Raw genomic sequence first — 23,347 nt, forward strand, 5'->3', positions numbered from 1 at the left:
GTCATGTACGAGTCATCACCAACTGTAATACCAAGTTTGAAGCTCCTGGGTGCAAGCATTCTTTAGTTGATGAATATAACCATTTAAGTTCAGTTTAAATCACTGCCAAACCATCGTTTCCCCCTAAAGGTCACGTCAACCTTTGCCCTACTTATCTCAAAACCAATATAGGTTATCTATTATGCATGACCAACTCGCATACCTGGACACCTCACGGTCACCGCGACCTTAACCTTCTGATCTCAAAATCAATGAAGTCATCTACTGTTCATCATCAATTTGCATACCGAGTATGAAGTTCCTGGGTCCAAGCGTTCTATACTTATTGACCGGAAACGGTTTATGACTAATGGTCTGACTGACTGACGGACAGGGCAAAAGCAATATCTCTCCTCATGAACTGGGAAGACATAATCAGACATATTTCATTATCACAAATACCTTAAAAGTGAGTAAGTACATTTTGAACGGTTCATCATAATTATATCACTTTTGATTCATAATAAATTTTGCAACAAACGAAACATGTTAAAATTAAAAAATGACTTAATAACATATGATTTTTGATTAAAAAAGGATTGACAGGCGTTAAATTAAAGATTTTATCCGGTACAAGTGGACGCAAGATTCCCAACACCTCTGTGTGGTACAGCAGCTGGTGGAAAATGTACATCTCATCTGGACGAACATAGTGGTAAGTGACCGAGTAACGACTGCAGCACATCCGACCCTGAAATATTTCATCAGTAAATAGTAAATGTTTCGTAAGCAAATCACAGTTTATGTGAGCTGTTGGTGGAACATGTACATCTGTTATGGATAACCATAGTAGGCACTGAGAGTGTAACGACCGAGCACATCTAAGTGCTACCCCCGGTGACCAACATATTTTTGGAAAATGGCGTGCAAATTAAACTGATTTAAATAAAGACCAGATAAGTATATGTGCAATATCATCATTCGTGGTGCAGGAATTGATTTAAAGACGAACTACACAGAAGGAGAAAATTGCAAAAGCTTTTAACAGTTTTCGTTGTGCTGACAAGTGCGTAGGTAAGAAAGTTCCCAAATGATTAGACCGGTTCCCCTCACCCTGATTCCGATAAACGTTGCAAATATGGATGCACGTGGGTATGCTGATTAAGTCATGGCATCCCAGCCAATTGACTTAGTTATGGCTTCTCAGCCAGTGTCCAGTATGAGAGCTACTGAATTGCAAGCCACTATTAAAGCAGGTGGAAGCCGCAAAACAAACGTTACATATAGTAATATTGGTTTGAATTATAGTAAGAAACTAAAGAAAACAGCTTACTCGTATACAAACAAAGCCAGGAGATTCGATATGGTCAGACCACTTCAAGTCCCAATCCCTAACAACAAGTGCCACAGGCATTGCTAGTGATAGCGCGTTATTGATACTCGACAAGCTTAACCAACTATCAGTTGCATGGAAAACAGTAAATACCAGTCGTACTTAACGTAAAGACCGTTTTGGGACAGAGAAATTACTTTCTGACAAACTAGCCCAGTCGGTGAACATTAGTAATGCCATTACTGAACGTGTGAAAGCTGACTAGGAATAGTGAGTCCCTTGTTGTGGCTATACAAACTAAAAGTAATTCCGGGGCTTAAAATTTCGTAGAATTTTAGAAAAGGATCATATCATGGGTACTTAAATTCGTGGATTTTCTCTCTCTTTTTTGCAAAATTAATAATCGAAACTGCAATCCAAAATCGTTTGCAAATTCTCCATTGGCCAATCTCGTGCTATGAATCATCTACGTCACGCAGTTATGACAATACCATGGAGCAATATATCAACTTGCGCTGATACCTATGTCAGTTATCGCTAGATAAGTATTTTAAAGTTTTAAAAAAGTGAATCTGTTGGATTTCAATAAAGTTTTTTTAACAAACAATTACTCTAAAAACACTAAACTTGTGTAAATTAAATCATCGATTAAAATTTCGATCAAAGAAACAAAATCACGTGGCGAAGCTCAAACACAGGTGGTTAATAATCAGCGAGTTTTACATGTGCTGCACAGGAGGTTGATAATCAGCTTGTTTAAATGTTCCGGCAATCATCCAATGTCATACACAAAAATGAATGCAAGTACTAATTGTTACTATATAAGAATGTACAATCCATTGTAAAGATTAATGAAGAGATTACTGATTGGTTTGATGTAAAATCTGGTTTAAGACAGTTTTGTAGTTATCGCCATAACCTCTTCATCTGTTTGTGAATGATTTAGCTATTAAGAATAAATAACCAGATAAATGATTGTGTATTGATAATGAGAAATAATCTAAATTACTCTATGCAGATGATATTATTCTCATATCAGATAATGAAAATGACAAAGTAAGGTTATGTACTAAACACATGGCATACATCTAATCCCATGGAATTAAATTCTGTTAAAAGAAATATAGTACATTTTAGACCCCAAATATGTAAACTTAATCTAGTTTTGCATTTGGTAAACAAGAGCTTGTCAATCAATGTACATCGGCCTGTTGCTGAATAATGCCTTGATTTAATACAATGGCTTCATGTGTTGCTGAGAGTGCTGGCCGAGCACTTTCTTTATTGATAGCAAAATGGAAGTACGGCAACAGTGGTATAGATTTGTAAAGATTGAAGAGAAGCATGGAGTTAATTACTAAATATTTAGATAGTGTTGTATTAAGAGAAATGTCAATGTTAGTAATTGGCAATATAAATATATGTGACAATGTGAAGAAAATGATAGAACTCAATTAAAATGATCTGTCATATGCTTATAAAACATGTCATCTAAATCCTACTGTAATAAGCAATGCACAGATATTTTTATACATGATTGGAAAAATATAAACATTGTATTTGTGGTTCTTCTAGAGTTGCTAGAAACTCAGAACACTTTTTTGAATTTCAAAATGAAATAGAAAATCATATCACAATGTGTTTTGCACTTAAACGCAGAGTAACGTTTGCAAAGTTTAGATGTTGGGTTGCAGACGGGCATTTATATACATATAAAATATTCCAGAAGAGTCAAGAATATGCCCTTTTTGCAGTAGTTCTATTGAAACAGGGGAACATGTGTTGTGTGATGCTCATAATTTCAAACAATAATTGCATCGTAGATATAAAAGGTTTTGCAGTAGGTACACTGAATTGTATTCCACCGTCTGCAGATATTGTTGGGATCGCTAGCCATAGAAGTACTTGGGGTTTACCTATTAGTTTATTAGTATTTCTTTTATTATCAAGTTTCCTCAATTTATTGCAAACTTCAAGATTTACCTTTTACGTGTTTCCTTTATTCAGGATTGTTGGGATAAGAGTGTGGTTTGTGCACGTAAACTGGTTTAAACCCCCAGTAAATGTAATTTTTACTAAACGTTCCAAGGCAGTACCTAACAATCCTTGATAAACATACCTATATTTTATATAGTATATATATATCCTTTCCGCTACCATAGCCGCCTAATGCAGACCCTAAATTTGGGTGTCCCCATTACCTCTATCGTACACCGGCGAACTACCGCAGCAGTGTAAACCGTACTTAATTTTTCGGCTTCTGATTAGCGCTATCGTACAGCGTCGGAATACAGCTAATTTTTATAATTTTGTACATGTTTTGCTAATAGCAGAGTCTTAAATCTCATGATCAACATGCGTTATCAGTAAGGTAAAACGTTTATCAAATTAAACACAGTACAAATTTCTACTACAATTAAATAAATTAATTGCAAACATTATATAATATATAAAATTACATAATTTAACACCCTTATTAAATCAAGTTTGAATTTCACGAATTAGTGACATATACATTTTCATTATTTAGGTAATGTTCTTGTAAACATTTACACTTTTCTTTCTACTCAAAATCATTTATATACATGTGAATGCAATAAAATGTTTTTTATCGGTTTTATTATGTAACGGCATTAAAAATATTAACTAATAAATAAATATGACATATCGGCATAACTACGCTCTGGTTGACTTCAGAACAATACATCACTCGCATTAATACACTACGGATATGATGAATATTGAACAAAGGTAGCAATAACCGTAGAGGTGTGTTGTAGTCATTGAATATCATCATCAGTAGGTAAACGCACATGCAAAACAGCGCAATGGTAATCCTGTGATATGTTGATTGTGGTACTTTCCATTTCTATATTGGCCACTTTTATTTTTTAATAAAACGACTATAGGCGAGTTTTGTAGATAGGAATTGCTTCTTTTTCCAACTTGTTAAATAAATAAAGGATATTGGTATTCATCAATACACTTTGGTATTCTAGTACTGACTTTTATCTATATGTATTTCAAAATTGCCGGAGACGTTTAATGTTTTTATCAATTTTGAAATTATACCACGTGAGCGTGCATTGTTACACTATGGCATTTTTAACTTTGTAGTAACTCGATATTAGTGTTACTTGTGTTTCTCATAAATACGCTACGGCTAGTATTGAATATTTCTAAGCCAACAGTTTTGTACTACGGTATTAGAAAAGGGTTTTCCAAAAATTATTTCAAACGTACAATGCTTCAGAAGATGTTTGAAAGGCAACGATTTTTTATTCTAATCAATTTATGCATAAGTGTGCTTGAATCGAAGTAAATTGAAGTAAACCACATAAACAATCTCTGGAATGTAATGTATGACTATACCATGTGTGTTGAAATACGGTATTTTAACCGTGCTTAATTTTAATGCATGAAATAATTACAATTTTCCAGGCACATATCATTTCATGTAAAAGTCAGTAATAAAACAAAAAAATGAAACTTATAATTTAAGAAGTGGTGTTAATATGTGTGTGTCTCTAGTTCATTGTTGTTTGGGTCCTTGACTTGTTACCCTAAACAGGACTTAATTTTGAATGATCAACTAATGGGCTTGTCCCTGTAGTTTTCGACTTTCGTTATATAAATATTTCTATTTCTTTTATTATTTACACATACATAGAACGGTTACAAAACAATATGTTTATATCAAATAAATCAGAAAGGAATTAACAATCCTCTATTATGATATTTTACACACATGCTCATTCATTTTCCATATAAATGTATACTTAAGTTATATGAATAAAATCCAAATACGAATTTACAATCATTTTTACATTAAGGTAATACAATGTTTACATCTTAGATTGAATTTCATTCATTTATTTACATCATAGGAACATAGGGAAAACATATGGATTAAATCAAACATGACGATCATCAATAATGATATGATTCACTGTTAGGTAGACAAGTAAAGATCCTCTATATCAACAAATAACGCATGTATATTACTACATAAAGGAAAAGCATTAACCAAAACATAAATCAATGTACTTGAGTGTAACGATTATCTTGCCAAAAAATCCCAAGATATGTCACGGGAAACAACTTCAGTATAATCGCACCATGAGATTAACGAAAAGACAGCAAAGTCTTGTGGAGTTTCTGATGGAATGCAATAACATCGGTCTGTAAAAAAACACATATTGATGAATATTTGGTATAAAGACACGTTGTAAGCAACAAATGCATTGTATATGCATACTTTCGTAAAAAAAATGTCCCAATTTTAAGCGCGAAATGTTTGATACTATTACAAAATTGAAAACAAACATTATTTGTCACTTGTAAAAAAAGTATTATTCCAAATAATACTGTAGGAGGATTACTTTCTCTTCTTGGCGGCTTTTTTGCCTAGACCTTCGCAATGATGTAACAGAAACTAAAGGTTGACACCTTAACAATATTTTGTTATTACTATTTCATCAATACTTTGTTGAAAATGTATTTTAAATACCTGATTGATCTAAACGGCGCTTTCTTGTACTAGACTCTGAAATCAAAGATGTGCCATTGAACAGTAAGAATAATTTAATGTATGCGTTTTCATAAACTTAAAAGACAAACATACCATACATTGTTTTGATTTAAGGGACGTTTTAAAATGCAGTACTATTAAAACATACATTATTAAAAATGTTTTACATACTTGAGTTGTTTATTACTTTCCACGGTGTTTCTGGGGCCAAAGTCTTGGGCAAGCTGACTTTGCATTGCACAGAGCCAAAGGGGTCAAGTTCAGCAATGTCGCATGTTTGTTTGAATTTCCTTATACTCGTGCTATAATCTGACACCGATAAGTTGTTCTGCAACCTAAAACAGATACATACAATATTAAACAGCTGGTTAATTTTAAAAGATGGTGTTCATGTTTCATTTTGGTAGTACATGCAACGATCAATATGTTATCTAACGTGATTATGGTTACGGCTTAACATTCTACAGCATGTTTGTAATTTACTGTAAAATAAGGTATAATTACCATTCTCTGAAACAGTTTATTGGTAGCCCGAGTGTTGACTGCCTTGTCTTGATGAAACTGCTCACAAGCGAGATATCCAAGGCAAACCACACTGAATAGAGCCAAAAACGATCGCTTTGCGTTTGTACACTGTTATTGATGTTGAGATGGTCATGACTGTCCACAACACCCATGTACTTATATAAGTCAACAATTGCGGAATGCGATGCATGATTTTTCCACTTTCCTTTTGTATAACATTCTCCCCTCACAACCTTGTCTTATCAGCTATTTATTAAGATCGAAACATGTGATCGTGTTGCACACATGTTTAGATTAATTTCATGCAGTGGAAATAAGCTTCCTTTCCGAGGTCTTTCGTATCATGTGTACCTCTCTGCTGAGCATCCTAACTTTTTCATCTCTTTTTTGTGAACTGATTTTGTGATTGGCCAATATTTCCTCCCGGTGTTAAATGCGCCACACGATTGTGTAGATTTGCCAAGCACCACTGTTCTTTTAATCATGTCGGCAAATACAACATGGTTTCGTCCTGTGATGTTTTCTCTTCAGTTCGCTACAACTGTTTGAGTCAAACCAACGTCTGTCTTTGGACATAAGTACACCTGGAAATTCCAGAGATAACCCATGACAGCATTAGGACAAACGAACATTTTAATTCCTCTTTTCGCAGGCTTGTAAGAAACACCAACGATTTTTATATGGTGACCGTCATATTTGATCATTACTTCATCAACAGATATGTATTAATGCATGATGAAATAAATCATGCTGCTTTCTCACACAGCTTCTATAAGAGGGGTCACTGTGGATCCAATGTAACCTTTACAGCGACCTTGTGATATTTGTCCTGTTGGTTTATTATCTATTTCTATTTCTATCTAGATTTCCGTTTCAACTATACAGCTTTTTGGTAATGAATGTTCTGTTGATATATTTGCAGTCAAATTGGTTTTCATGATGACTTTATAGCGATCAGGTAATAAATGCCCTGTTGAAGTTATAAGAACCTTATGGCTAACTTTAAAACAGTTAAAGGGGCTACACGCCGTATGATGAAATAGCGAAAAAAAAAAAAGAAAATTGTCGAAAACTGACCTCAACTAGGTATCGATGTGTACAATGCATTGAAACAAACTATTAAATTGAAGTACCACATAGTTTACAATGAATTTATATTTTCGCAGTTTTTTCGTATTTTTCCATTAAAAAGATTACTAGGTATGTCTACCTAGTAGAATTCATTCTTAGGCGTGATTGGCTAGTCGATGTTATCATGTGATATTACCAAGTTTAATATAGGTATATATTTTAAATATTCCTGCGGTTCAGGGTAAGCCTTCGTAGCACGGTGGATACAACAACACTGGACTGCAATTCTGGCGAGACCGGTTCGAACCCGGTCTCCGACTCGATTTTATTTTACATTTTGGTATTTTTTTTTACAATCGTGATATCAAAGAGTAAAACATGTCATTAAATAATTGTCCTGAGATTTGTTACAGAACAAAACTGATTTTGTGCCAATCTGGTGTATAGTCCCTTTAAAGGGAGCGTAACTAGAGTTAAATGACCTTCAAATGCAACTTCATTCGCCTTTGAAATGAGTTGTGTTATGCTGGTCACGTATTATGTTTATACCGATAATACCGCAGCGTGGTTTTGCATATTTCTATATTTGAGAGCGCTACCACAGTGCGACTGATTATAGTTTAATTCAACCATGTGATGTCTACCTTATCGAAGTTAACACACAGGTCCGTAAAACAAATCTTTATCTCACAGTAATACCACTGTGCATTTTTGCTCATTTCTTAAATTTGACAGTGATACCATAACACACTCTTGATACAAGAGCATAACATAAGCTTGCTGTTTCATGAAAGCAAGTATACTAAAGCCAGAGCCGAATAATGTTGAATGACGACTTTTAAAGAAATAACGTTGCTTAGTGTTGCATGGTTATTATGTTGGAAAGAAATACCGTAGTGTAGTAACATTTTCTAAGACAAAGTACCATAGTATACTTATGCTGATTTTGAAATTCACAATCCTTTTATTTTAATGACAATCACACCGCAAATTTGTGAAAAATGTGCATTTTGCGGCTGCGAAACAGGAGGTACCCATTATTTCGGTACGTTATAGTCGTCTACAGTATTCCTACAGTAAAACAGTAGCGTAACCAGCACCCTTGAAAAATTGGTCTGCATTAGGCGGTTACGGTAACGCGCCGATGTATGGTAGCGGTATTCGTAAGAATATATGCATTGTTTTGTTTGTGGAGTTTTGTGCTGTTGTTCAATTTTTTTTGGTTGTGTTTTTTGTTTGTTTTTGTGTTCTATGTCTTTGGCATTTACTCTGTGTCATTAAACGGACTTTATGTTTTATTTTTGACTACTGAGCTGGTTTCTGTTGTTCTGCACATAAGTATTGTTTCAGTGTCATGTATACCAGGCTTTAAGACAAGAACTATATTCCGCCGCAAAAGCATTCGATACTACATTTAATTCAATGAATGATGGTAATAAACCATACTTTATATTCTCCAATAAGGGTAAAATAAAAGTAACTGCAAAAACCTGTTTTAATATTCTAAATCTTTAGTCTAATACTTCACATAATTGTTGATAGAGAGTACTATTCACCTTTAGATATTAAAGACATTAAGAAATATAGTCATGATTTGTGATTCTTAAACCTTTTTGTATGAAAGTTTTGACCATGATAGATGTAGTGGTCACATTTAGCACAAATAACTTTTTTCATCTTAATGTTTGCATATTCATGCAGGGAGTCCAACGTGTTTTGTGTTTCCCGAAATTTAAGTGAAGGAAATGTGTGATCCGGAATAAAATGGCGGTGTTGAAGGGGTTTTGGTGTTTTGGGAGGATATTGTCACCTGGTTAGTAAGTTTTATCACTTTTCTCGCAATATAAATACGCCTACCCGGAGGCCACACGTGTTAGCTTCTGTCAATTCTTTTAAACTCTGTTTCTAGAGGCCTTAACACAAAAGTTATTGAATGTATAAGCTGAACGATTGCTTGTGCTATTTTCATTGAATGTTTTGCATAGTTTTTCTTTTCGACGGATAGTGCACTTTCAACTCTTGATGTAGCACGAACGTTTTGCAATACAGTAACAAATGAATGTACACTTTATCAGTCTCATCTCATTGTATTTATTTAAAAAAAAGCTATTTATACAACATAAAAGTCCACTTATATTAAATAAACACCAATATTTGTTACATAATAAAGGAACTGACAGGGAATACATGACTTTTATTTTCTGATTTTATACATTGTATTTATGGTATATGATACATATCAGATTTTAAGTGCATAAATTAAAACATACACACTGATGACGATGAGCAGTCAAAAGCAAGGACAGGACATTTTTGCTTATTCAACGTCAAAGAGTGGCCTTTCTAGAGTTTTGACATATTCAGAAAACAAAAAACAGCAATGTTATATCGCCAGTGCATTAAAGAGTGTTGTTGTTTTAAACTTACCATTGAATTATTGTTCCATGCGTAGTCTTTCAGCCAGAAGGTTTTTGGATTTGCCGTAAGGTGATCGTACATTTTGGATGCGTGAAATGTCTCTTCTCCAGACACATCAAGGGTTGATAATACTTGGACACCGGAAGCCTGGACGGTAAAAATAGAAATTTCAGTTATACTTATGATGTTTGTATATGATAATGGTGCACGTAAATATAAACGAAAGAAAGCAAATCATCTGAGGTGTCAACAAATATTAATTATACACTCTTTTTAAGGTTATTGATAATGATCAATATTAAGTGTCTGCCATGTGTATGTACTTTTACAAATTCATGTCATATACTTATAAATGGGCCTCTAAAATGACTCTAGGGGTCATATGCAATACGATCCTTAGATTGAACCTAAGAGTAGAATCCAAGTGTTTTGATTGGACTGTAAAAATAACTGGCCAATGGACTGAATGGAATCACTGAGGCGTGTCTAAGGATAAGGATAAGAACTAGAATTTGAATACCACACAGAGCCTTGACAGGTGCCCGTTTCTTCAAGAATACCAGATACCAAGATTTTATACATGTGTAAGCGTTTCGGAAGTTCACTTATTTATAAAAAAATCAACTTTTTTTAAAGGTATTTGATTTTTTAACCAGGAGCTGATATTGTTAATGGGAAGGTCTAAAATATTTTGACACAATAAAAACAATTATTTTTAGACTTGTTTCACGTACATTACTTGTCAATGAAGCTAGCTTATTTGTGATTTAAACCAAATAAACGACCTCAGTCAGTTGAAACCCAAAATTCTCTTTAATATCCGTTCTAATACTAATAAGGTGTTCTATTTTAGTTTTCCACATAGTTGTGAAAAGTTTCTCTGCGATAGAATCGAAATTACATTTGTAAAAAAATGGTAAAACATATGTAGTGCAAAGTCGGACAGTTTTACAAAATTTATCCTTTACTATCCATCGTATTTAGAGCATTGAATATAACACACCAGATTACCTAATCACATGGAAGTAATACAATGGAGGACATTATACTAGAAAATTGTCTGTAACTTCTATACAATGCATGATTTGTATCAGAAAGGAAGTGACCAGTACTTAAAATATGTGTTGCAAATGTAGCAATTATTTAGGCAAAATTGCTATGCTGAGTTCATATTTTAAGCCATATGTTCCGGCATAAAATAAGAATTAAAAAGTTTGAATTATTTACAAAGGATATTAATTAAATATTAGATCACTTAATTAACAAATGTAAATTGCATACATACACATATATATTCACTGATGATGATATATATGAACTCAAAAGAGTGCTTGTATGTAGTGATTATCCCTGAAGTTTCCACAGTTTAATTAAACGAAACATTCTACCGCTTTCATTATCATAGTGTGTGTGCGTGCCTGCGTGTGTAAGTGTGTGTAAGTGTGTGTGTGTGTCCGCGATTTTGGTTTTGTGCGTGTCAAGCTATGTTAACACTTGTACACTATAAAGCCTTTCGTATATAGCCTCAATTCAAAAGAGTCACATTAGTGACCAGTATGTAAATCTCTATAGAGTATTCATATTTCCATTATCATTTGAAGAAGAAACATGCTGCTGGTGATCTTACCTGAAGACATTTTCCCATTTCCACATCTTCACTGCCGCCATCGAACAAGCAGGAGCCATTTTTAAAACCTATGCGTACTACGTCATGAAGGGCACGAGAACTGATGACGTATCCGCCACCACCACTCATGTAGCCATTCTTGACATGCAGCTGTTAAGAAATTATAAATGAAGCGTAACATTCTTTTCAGGAAGTTCATATTTTAAAAAAGGAACGAATGGTTGTTGACATAAGGTGTTAATTATGAAATTTATAATTATTGCACTTAAAGTAAACACTATCTTTAAAAGAGATATGGCTTAAACTAGCATGGAACAAGAAAAAAATGATGAATGATGAATGAGAAATGCACATTAAAACTCGGAAGAATGATCCCACTCCCAGATTCAACTAGGTGACTCAAAAGAAAAACAACAACATTTTATCAACTTAATTTTCCGATTATTATCGATAGCCGCTTGGAAATTCTGACTGTCATCCTAATGCCAGATAATTTACTTGCAACAACACACTATACTATCAGGCTTGTAAATTTGTATCGAATTGAGACAATACATCTATAAATTAAAACTGGGGGAGCGAAAGTTTATTATTTCATTGATAACGCTACCCATTTGACCTGTCTATGATTCTTATCTGACGGTGTGTGTCTCTCTTATGAATCCATCATTAGATCGTGCATTTTCGACTTATTTCGTAATTTCGTATGTCGAAGTACAATTACGATCATTTTGAGAAGATGACTTTGTAATATGTCAGGTTTTGCGGTATCTAGGTATTAAATCCGGGTCCGTACAAAATAGCGGCACCCAATGAAGGAAGGGGAATCTTGGAAGATTTAAGCCAGCGAAGAGAAAAACCGACATAATATTGTTAATGATTGATGGGTTCCTTGAATAACGGTGAAAGGTTTGACTGCTGTGTTTGTTCCTCATTCCTTGATAGAATGAGAATGTCTTATAAATCTTACCTTCATGTGAAATCCCATATAACTCGGATTGTTATGGTCTTTACTAGCCAACATATGACGTAGGTTCTCCATTATGACGTATGTGTCATCGTCACATTTCAGAAACCAATCAAATTCGTGCCTGTGTTTTTCATATGCATACATCAGGGCATATCTTACTTTAGCCGTTAAATGGTCTCTTCCTTCTTTTACAGGGATGATAAGCATTTCAGCATTATCCGTTTTCTGTATCTCACAAGCTGAAATGTTAATTTTATCGTTTTATATTTCACTAGAGTTTAGTACTGTAACAGGGTACAATTCGTTGTATTAATTAAGAATTGGTTGTGTGTAACCTTTTCATGTTCTTTAAGTTCATTCACTGTGACCATTGTATTTTTAATTACCTGTCTTCTGACCATAACCATGTTGGCATAGGATTATAGTTTTTCCCGCCATTTCAATCATGTGATCTGTCACGTGATTGCAGTTCCTATTCAGAGTTTGATGAGGGGGGTTGGACTTCTTTCAGAAGTCAACTTTGGTATTTGTTCAGGATTTGGACATATGTTTTGCTAAACCTGTCATGGACTATGCATAACCAGACACGATAGAGAGAGAGAGAGAGAGAGAGAGAGAGAGAGAGAGAGAACTGTTTATATCCTTTCATTCCACAAATGGTAAGCTATATGTGTTTGTTTGATAGCCTATTGTATTTACAGTTGGCTATGTTTTGAATGTCATTGTACTGCGTTTATACTTGTTTTTATGTACTTTGTTTTTATCGTTGCCACTAGAGTTAGGTCACGTTTCAGTGTTATAAACTGTTATCATGTTGATATATGCAGTTGATTTAGAAGTATTAATTATACCCGATGTATGTCTATACATATGATTTATATAAGATTAAGTATTATCTTATTCTTATAATTGTATATGTCTATTTTCAGAATGCGATTCTCATGATTATCGTGGTTATTCTCACGATTATGATTATCATTATTACAAGTTGAACTCTCTACAATAACCCGTAAAATCCGGACCCTAGTGTGGACTTTTTATACAAATAAGACGGAGCTAATATAGCTGGTTACAAACAACATATTTATGGACCAGCCGGGCATATAACCTGTATATTACATTACCAACAAGCCTTAAATAAACATACAATCGCTGATAGCCAGATAAAACCAATTTCCGATAGCTCTTCCGCAGTTTGGGTTTTTCTCTCTTCATTATCAATAATTAAATAATATCATAATTATATCGGTACAATCAAGAAGATAATAGAAAAATGATACCTTATCCACTCACCATCAAGGACTCTTATTAAGTTCATGGAAATATAAACCTTTATTTAATACATTGACATGCATTGACCAATCCTCATATCTAGCATTTACCGATGAAATAAGGATATGGTCATATATATAACTTAGCTTAAATTCCAAGTCAACTCGTAATGTGTGAGCTCGAGTATCAATCTCGTTCCAAGGTGGTAATCCCTAAAGCTAGTTTGAGGCGTATGTGACCTGTTTGTGGTGTTTGTTTGTGCGTGTTTGTGTTTGTACGCTTATGACTTTCGTCCATTGGCGTTTGGACCATGACCATGTGTCTCTACACAGGAAACATATTTCAATTTCTGACCCCTGGACTCCTCACTATAGCTTACATTGTGTTAATTGATGTTTATGTACATAAAGTAGACGAACAAATAACAACGAATTAAAATCAACCTTTAAACAATTCAACTGGTTTTGTACGTGACAAGAGGGTCATTCACTTTTTTGTTTTGTGTTATATGTCGTTGACGTTGACCTGTGCCATTAAACGGGGTTTATGTTAAAAGTTAAAACGCTGAGGCAAAAGTTGGTTCTTCAACAAGTTAATAACTGTTAGCGGTTGCTAATTGATGTGGTGATTAATAGGAAAGCAAGCCAAAGGCAAGGTGGTCACTGGTTTTTAAGGAAACATGTGGTTTCTAAGGAAGATTTATATTCCTTAGGAGGTTCATTGTTGTGAAGAGAACTAGGGAGGAAAGCTACATTTATATATTACCAAGGAAGTGATTGGATACTAATTGGAGTCAATTAAGTGGATTTCGATTGTTGCAAAGAATGTAATTATTATTAGGGAACAGTTCACTACTAAATCATTACCAAGGTAGTCGGTTGATGGTTGCTTAGGATGACCATGGGTGTTGTGGGAATATGCGTTTGCTAGTCGGACGCAAGCTGCTGCTTAGGGAGCTACAAAAACAGTGTTGTAAACAAAATTCGTGGTTGCTATGGTGATTGTGAAGAAACGTGCTAGTTACTAGGGAAGTTAGGTTGTATAAAGAATGTTTGTACAGGATCACCAGCGTCGCCAAAAGTCCATCGTCTTACTCACTGAGCTCGTGGCGTATACTAATCGGGTGATATAAATAAGCTATACACCTACCTCGGTTAAATCCAGTGATAACACCGACTAGCCAATCACGCACAAGGAATAAATTCTACCTGGTAGACATACCCAGTAATCTTTTTTAATAGAAACAATACAATATAACTGCTTAACTTAAATAATTTGTAAACTATGTGGTACTTCAGTTAGTAAATTTCAATGCATTGTACACATCGATGGCAAATTTATGTCAGTTTTCGACAATTTTCTTTTGTTTCCCCTATTTAATCATACGCGAGACAGTCCCTTTAAGAGAAAACTCTGTTTTTCATTGGATAGAAATTATTCATGCAAATGTTAACAGCAGGCATATAAGACCTTATCCGTTGAAAAAAGGAATAATGAATATTAATAAATAATTCTCAGTATTAAAATGATACTTATAATTATGTTAAAAATAACGGACCGATTGACTAGAAGTCAACAATGGTTGGAAAATCAGATTGATAAGTTTACACTCTTTACTACTTGAGAAATTTTATTGCATTTGTAAACTGCAGTGTTTTCATCAAGATATGAGACTTCAAAGTTATTCCGTGCATGAAAATGGAAGTTCATCAGTTTCATTTGCATTCCGAAGCCCATAATAAAAAGTTCATCTTTGTCGATGTCGTTAAAAACGCTTTAACTTTAGTTCTGAACAATTTGCCCAACATTTACCGTGGTATACTTTATATGTCAACTAAATAGACGGCAATAATATTATATATCCAGGGTAAATATTCTTTTTAAAAGAACACGTTTGTCTAATTTAGAAAACGTAAAAGTATATTAAATTTTGTTAAACACTTACACAATAAAAAGTATTTTTTATTGCACTTGCTCGCCCAGGTTGCGTTTACGGCGGCCATTTTTATTTTACCGGAACTAGAAGTGAGAATAAGGCAGAGAACGCGGACGTTCTTCCAGGAATATCCGCTTTCGTTTACTGATTTCTCCGCCAATCTCCGTAACCAAAGATAATGGTTTCTGTCTGAAACATCGAACTTAACTTCAGAAAATGTGTTTTTATTTACGACATTTGAAAATCGTTTCAGTTTTTAAGCTTTTGAGAGCACACGCTATTTAGACAAAATTGCATTTAGATATCCCGATGATAATTTAACAAAACAAATAAATATACCAAATTTGTTGAAACTCATACATGATTTCACCAACCATAAGGTTTTGACAATTGTAAGGCTGTTCCATTTTATAAATGTCACTGCCAAAGATTCTCCCTCACTATGGTATTGAGACTGCCAAAAAACGTTAGTGTGTCATTCATATAATAAAAAATAATACTAGAGAAGCTTAAATTATCGACTTACCTTCATTGTATCCCACTCTGTGTCCCGTATACACATATCCAGTTCCACTTAAAACAATTATTAAAGTGATCAAGATAAAGAAAATAAACAGTTTTGACTTTCTATTCGTCCTCAGCTCTGATACCATTGTGATTCCAAATACCAATAATAATACCAAATCCACTTAAAGCACTATAACAGTTCCTAATTGCTCAAATCTGCCAAAGACTACAGTTAAATGCTTTGAGAGTACATATTTAAACGTCTAGACTTTGATGAATATAGGCTGTATCACATTTTCTATTGGTTTTCTATGATTGGGATTTCTTACTTCATAGGAGGAGCCTTGCGATGGATTTGCCATATTGCTGTTTTATATCAAATCTGTAGTTCAAATGTTTCTAAGCCATAAGCTTGTTGTGTTTATGTTTTCAGCGACCTGTTGTCCATGCGTAATTTGACCTAATGCATGAAGCCAAGAAATCGCACAATGGAACTTATATTAGTTGTGTAAGGTTTTCTTGATGTTATAACTGTATAAATTGTTGTATGACAAAACAGTAGAATTTTTAATTATAAAAAAAAAATTGTTTGAGCAAATGAAACAATAAAATAATTATGTAAAGGCAGATCTAAAAATAAAATTACAATGATCATTCAAAAAATGTTTTTTTAAAAATCTTATGAATTTATATAAATAGTCGGTTTCATATGTCTTTAAAGAACGTTTTATAACAAAGCCGCCCGTATTTGTTATTTTTTATCATCCGTGTCTTATACGGTCACATGCTACCAAGGTCCATCCCGTATATGGTTTGTACAATCATATCCCGTTCACGTTATGTGTATGGGGTTTGTTCCTCCATACCGTACACGTTGCCTGTACGGAGTCAATATATCCATCCCGTACATACACGGTCAACCACAAACACTTGATGTATGATGCAAATCTGGGGCTAGGACAAAATACAACAACTTTTCATGATTTCCCGACAATATGTCCACATACTAGAATAACTAAATATCCCTAGAAATCCCAGGATATGATCAGTAGCCGATACAATGTTGCTTTACATCATGCATCTAGGTGTCAGTTAACTTAATTAAACCCACACACTTTCACTCAATTTAAGGGAAACTATATCACATCTGAAGAATTCCTTTCTGATTACAGAAATTATGTGCGAAAGAGTTCATAAATTAAAAAAAGAATACACTTCTTGTTTATAAGTTGTAAGCGAATTATATTTATATACTCGACAAAAAAGCCATGACAATACGTCCATTCCGCAACTTGGTCCGTGGTCTTATTATTTTATTATTATTTTTAAACCGTATAAGCTTCGTTTCTCAATGTATAAAATATTAGCTAACGTTGATGGACGTTATGACTGCACAACATGCTAACATAAATGCTACTCAAGGTATCCTACGAACAGTTTTGTGAGTTTTGAATGTTATTTTGAATAATATTTTGGTATTATTGTAATGAGTAGAAAAATAATATGTAAAACAATACCCCAAACATATTACAATAAACCTTGCTTCCCCTAAAAACTTCTATTCAAGGTATTCCATATACGATTATGGAAATTTTGGAAGTCTGGCTTCCTCCTTTATTTTTGTATCGTTAACAAAGATAAGAGAAAAAATATATGTTACCAACGAGATTTGTATGGCTTTGAAAGATCTTACTCATTTTTACATTTATCAGTAATTAGCTTACACCGTCTTTTAAGTTGACAAAAATATATTTGATCACTGTCAAATTAAACATTATTACCGATGACTCGGTGAAACGACGAGTTTATTTGTTCTTCAGATACCTTAATATTAGCTTGAGAGAAAAGAGTGATCGTAGAATACTGATAATTTAAAATGTCTTTGTTAACCATATACGAAATCGAACATTCGACCATCTTCAATTCATAATCCTTTTTATTGCGGTTTGAAAAAAAATCCATAACGATGCAACATTTAGGAACAGTGTTAGATGTTTGTCATTTCCTGTCTGGTATGATTTACAAACGTCTTTCATTCATGAAAGTAAACTCAAGTCATTGTCAAATCGAAAGTATAACTTAAGGGTTTCCGGTACTCCAGTTAACAATTGTGGATAGACCGGAAAACAACACATTTCTTTCCTTGTTAAAATTCAAGGGATGGTCGGTCTATATTTTCTTGAAATAATAAGTAACGTATGTAACACATTTGCATTAAATAGACCGAAAAAAAATAATTCGCATTCATGGTTAAATAATTTTGAAGAGATATGCCACGACAATGGACGATAATATGTGCTCAACTTGCCGTACTCAATTCCGGTATGTTGAATGCAAATCATATACTCTTTTTAATTTCAATATTAGAAAAGAGTTTTTATGATAATTACAATCACTAGTTACTAGTGCTACTACTACTACTTTTTCTATTGCTTCTGCTATTACTGCTACTGCTTCTTCTACTGCTACTGCTAGTGACACTACCACTTCTAATTTATAATTGTATAAGGTTTACTTTAAATGCTAACGTAACAGACGAAAAGACAATGTAACGTATATTTCTTCGTAGGTTTAGGGATCATGAATTGTTCTTATAATTTCAGACAATTCATATCGATAGCCTGTGTGTCCCTCTCGTTTGTTAGCCATCGGATTTTCAATATTAATACATAGTTATAGTTTAACTGTTTCGTTACTGAGGATGAGATGTGAATTGTAAATAGTATGAAAACTTTCAGCTCTTCTTGGCTACGTCTGTGCATCGAGGTATGGGACGATATCAGTGGAAGGACCAGCTTTTGTGAACACGGAGGTAACACTGAAAGCGACACCGTTCCTCCCTTGGGGATGTGACGTAGAATGGAGGTACATAAAGGACGGGGACACGTCATTTCAAACAATGGATGGGACAAATGTTAAAAGATATTCTGACGATAGGTCATTCTTTTTAAAATGGACGGCTTCAACTGAATACGACGGATCTTATTTCTACGCTGGATGTTCAACAAACAAAACAATAAAAACATCCATGATATCGTTAAATTTGAAAGGTATATATCATTGATCGTTTCAAGGGGGTAACATAAACTTCCATTTATGTTTCGTTGTGTTTGTTGTATCGTGTTTCCTATTTGAAGTTATTTGGGGTTCTATTTATTATTATTAAGACTTCTTACACCATCTTGGTAGGATTTTGCCACAAGGCCTGTCCATGCAGTTGCTTTTGTGCTAGTAATTGTTTCTGTGACCGTATTCATGAAACACCTATTTACGTGATCTTTGGAAGTTTAAAGAAATCAAAACGTGTTAAATGTTGATAAGCTACCAAGGCGAAAAACGAGATAACCTCAATCTAATCAATCAGTTCATATCAATTAACTTTAATTGTTTAAGGAATAATTTAAAATATTCGTTGTTATAAAAATTGCAATTGTTACTTTGCCATTTACTTACTAATTGTTGCTTTGTGGATATTGTCTCTATACAACCGCAATAAAATAGGATTTTGTTGCGACAATTACATTTATTATTTAGTTATAAATTGCTTATATTATTGGACATGAAGAAATGAAGGAGCGTATATTTTAAATTGTTCTTTATCATACAATACGGATTCTGTGCAGCTTTAAAGTTACATTGCTTTTGCTGATAATCTGTTTCAATATATCAATTCATGAGCAGCAATGTGATAATCTTTAGTTTTCGTTTGCATTTTAAAATGGTATAATGTATTCCAAGGGATTTTAAAAGATTTGTGTTTTTAGAGAGACCGGGTAACCCAGTTCTTGGTCCCAAATCACCTCACTTTGATACAACAGAATGCATTTATGTTTATGGAGGCTCCGACGTTTATTGCTAAACTGGAAATGGAGCACAACCTGTACATGTTATACTTTTATTAGGACTCATTTCTTCTTGCTGTAATCAAACGGAATAAAGGGTCGTACCGATACCAAAACGTTTTTCAAGAAATGGCCGGAATGTCTAGACGGAATGTGACATGTCAAGTTTCTTATGCAGCCCTTGAAACACCTTACGAAGTGCACGGCATTCTATGTAGCGTAGGTAAGCAAATAGGAGACATATAGTGACAAGTTTTGTACCTTTTTTTTGTTGAATAAAATGAATTTTGTATAAAATTGAATGTTGATAAATCACCATGTTTCAATTCCAGAGACAGGTACCCTACCTGTTCTAACAGTTCCTAAATTCCTCGATGGTGAAAACTCTACATCTATCTGTGAAGTGCGAAATGCTATCCCAGCTCCGTTTATATCCATACACGTTGACAAAATTTTGCTAGGTGATGTTCAACAATCTGATACATTTAATGAATCATCTCATACTTTTACAAGTTCAGCAAAGGTGACAAAGACTATCAAATTGTGGAATGGAAGAGAGATGTGCTGCACCAAGACAAGCATTTATGATTTTGGTCCAAAATCAGTCTCAGTATGCAAAAATATCAGTATGAAATGTAAGTTAATCTCGGAACGTATCAATTGAATAAGATAAGTCATAACGCATTTATGAAACCTACATTTCCCATGGTGAATTGTTGCATTATTGTTAGATAAATATTTTATGTTACTTTTGCCTGAGAGTGTGTTATTGAAATTATATAACGATATAATAACGTTATGCATGTCTTCTGAATTAAACATTAATCGAAGAGTTTGACCTGTTCTGTTTTCAGATCCGCCGTCGGATATTTCGATGTCTGTAAACAAAATACATAAATATCACAACACTTTTTATGTATGTTTATTAAACATATCTTGTGAAACAAATGAATCAAACCCCCCTTGCACAATTGAATGGTCAAGTGACACCGATAATTTAAGAGGCGCTCAAAGGAACAACTGGACTTACGGTGACAGTGGGAGTTACCGTGTTGTTTCCAACGTGCTTCAAAGTATTACTAAAGACATGGGCGGGAGAACTATAACCTGTTCATCAAGATGCGATCATTTCCCATCTCGATTATATAAAGACTATACATTATCTTTTTCATGTAAGTACTCGTTCATATACATTTTTTGCACACTCTAAATCAAAAGAGACTGTCTTTATCGACGAGTTAAATCGACTATATCTGATCATAAACATGTAAAATAATAATTGTTCTTTTTTGCTGAATTCTACTCTAATTGTAAACACTAAGTTTAATTGAGAGATAATGTTTATTGAAAGCAGTGGTAACAATAAAACACAGTTAACGTCTGTAATTCCGATTATTGTGATTCCTGAGATATATATTCAAACACAAGACAACGTCTAACTAACTGTCTCTTAGGAATAACAATATAATGAGATGTTTTTCGGTGCCACTTCCATCCGTAGATAACATGAACGTTAATGGCATAAATGATCTCACTGCATTTTGTGTTCAATAAGAATTTCTCAAACAATAATTAACACAAACTTTGCAAAAAAGAATTAAGTCCGACATCATCTTATTTTTAATTATTAAACTTTTGCATTTATCGATTATTGTTAATTAATAACCCTTCAGATCTATTGATGGAGGCAGCTATTGTAACAGAGAGCAGTCCCAAAGTACTTAACTTAACCTGTCACTCTAGTGGATCATGCATACCATGTGTAATTGCGTGGAACAGCAGCTCTGTCTATCTTTACCCAATATCGACATCACAATGGACAAAGCACAGTACATCCGGCTTTATAAGTGTTTCAAATGCACTCTACTTCATTACTAAAGAAGTAGACGGGAAACGGATACAATGTTCTGCAAAATGCGGGGACGATTCATCTGATTCAAAACATGAAACATACACAATTTCTTTTCAAGCTTTTGAAGGTACGTTTGTTGCCATGATATTTCATAAATGAAACGCAATAAAAACAAAAACAAATAGATGGACTAAACAATATAGTTACAAAAACGTTCATAATGTAACTGAATACCTGAGCAGGAACATTTTTCAAATTGCAGAATCAACTACCATCTGTGCATCCGTTGTAACTCAACAATGGCATACGTCGGTCCTTTATGCATTATCTGGAACCGTATTACTTTCACTTGTAACAACATTGACCTTGCTTCTCCTTCGTCGATGCAAATCTCATGGTAATTATGGAGACACCTAAATGAAAATAAGTTCCCTTTCAATATATGTTCAATTGATTTATATAATATAATTATTTTAAGTTGAGTGATTCGTTATCGCTCGTTGCTCATTGTCAATATTTTGTTCAATAACACTCTAAAGAATCCTCAACTTTATCTCAAGGTTTGGCATATTTGAACGTATTTGATTTCGACTGCTAAGGTGTTTGTTCTTATAATTTGGGAAAAAAATGATAACTATTTATAAGCGCAATATAACGGACAATTTTGCTTGACACAGCGTATGAAAGGTTTCTGCGCCGAAGAGGACCTGTAGCTAGCGATCCTAGTAGACATGTGTACGATGCTGTACAGTGTACTGTTGAGACAACTGCGCTTCAGGATCTAGTAAGTTTGTTTTTAATCTGATGCAATTAAATGTAGAAGAAATAGATGTAGAGATAAAATCGCTACACTGTTTGCTTAAGTTTCATACCAGTTGAGTCGATTGTATCATTTATGACATTTCTGAAAAGGAAGCAACGTTTAGATAGTAATGTTTTTTTCATCGCCTTATATTCATTTAACCTAAATTATATTGCATTATTTAAAGAGAAGGACATCTGCAATTGTGCCTGACAACTTACTAACACATCCACTATCGGTTATGGAAGACAACCAAGTCCGTTTAAACAGGAACGTATGCCACTACGACTACGTGGATACCTCATCCGTCCAACAAGACCAAAGGACAAACACTACGGCTGGAACTTATATACACGCGATATAAAGCAACAGATCCGACCAATCAAAATGTTTTATTGTAAACCCAACCAAAATGTTTGTTAATATTTTTGTAAATATTCGTAAAGATATATATAGATATATACAATGCTTAACACAGAATGTACTATTTACACTTGAATTCTAAATTAATTACATGTACGTCATACTAGAATAAGATAGTACTGCCTAATATAACGCAGATGTGTGATTGAACAAAATAAAATATTTGATATGCATAGAACGATTCACATGTCATGGAGAATTATATAATCTTCTATCTTCATAACGGTCATACATTTAGTTTGGTGTTGTTTGGCAAGAT

The 23,347-nt window shown here is 33.8% G+C and overlaps 1 protein-coding gene across 1 annotated transcript; it reads right to left on the bottom strand.

The window, feature by feature from the left end:
* Positions 1-346: 346 nt before the first annotated feature.
* On the bottom strand, positions 347-12,892 carry LOC128204663 (glycoprotein-N-acetylgalactosamine 3-beta-galactosyltransferase 1-like). The gene is made up of 6 exons (XM_052906062.1): positions 12,841-12,892; positions 12,455-12,693; positions 11,485-11,634; positions 9,867-10,004; positions 614-730; positions 347-400 (listed from the first exon to the last, which is right to left on the bottom strand). Exons 1-6 carry the CDS (start codon positions 12,890-12,892, stop codon positions 347-349), a joined length of 750 nt encoding a protein of 249 aa, XP_052762022.1.
* Positions 12,893-23,347: the final 10,455 nt, after the last annotated feature.

This window comes from Mya arenaria, chromosome 10, assembly GCF_026914265.1.
Source record: "Mya arenaria isolate MELC-2E11 chromosome 10, ASM2691426v1".
Classification (NCBI taxonomy): Eukaryota; Metazoa; Mollusca; class Bivalvia; order Myida; family Myidae; genus Mya; species Mya arenaria.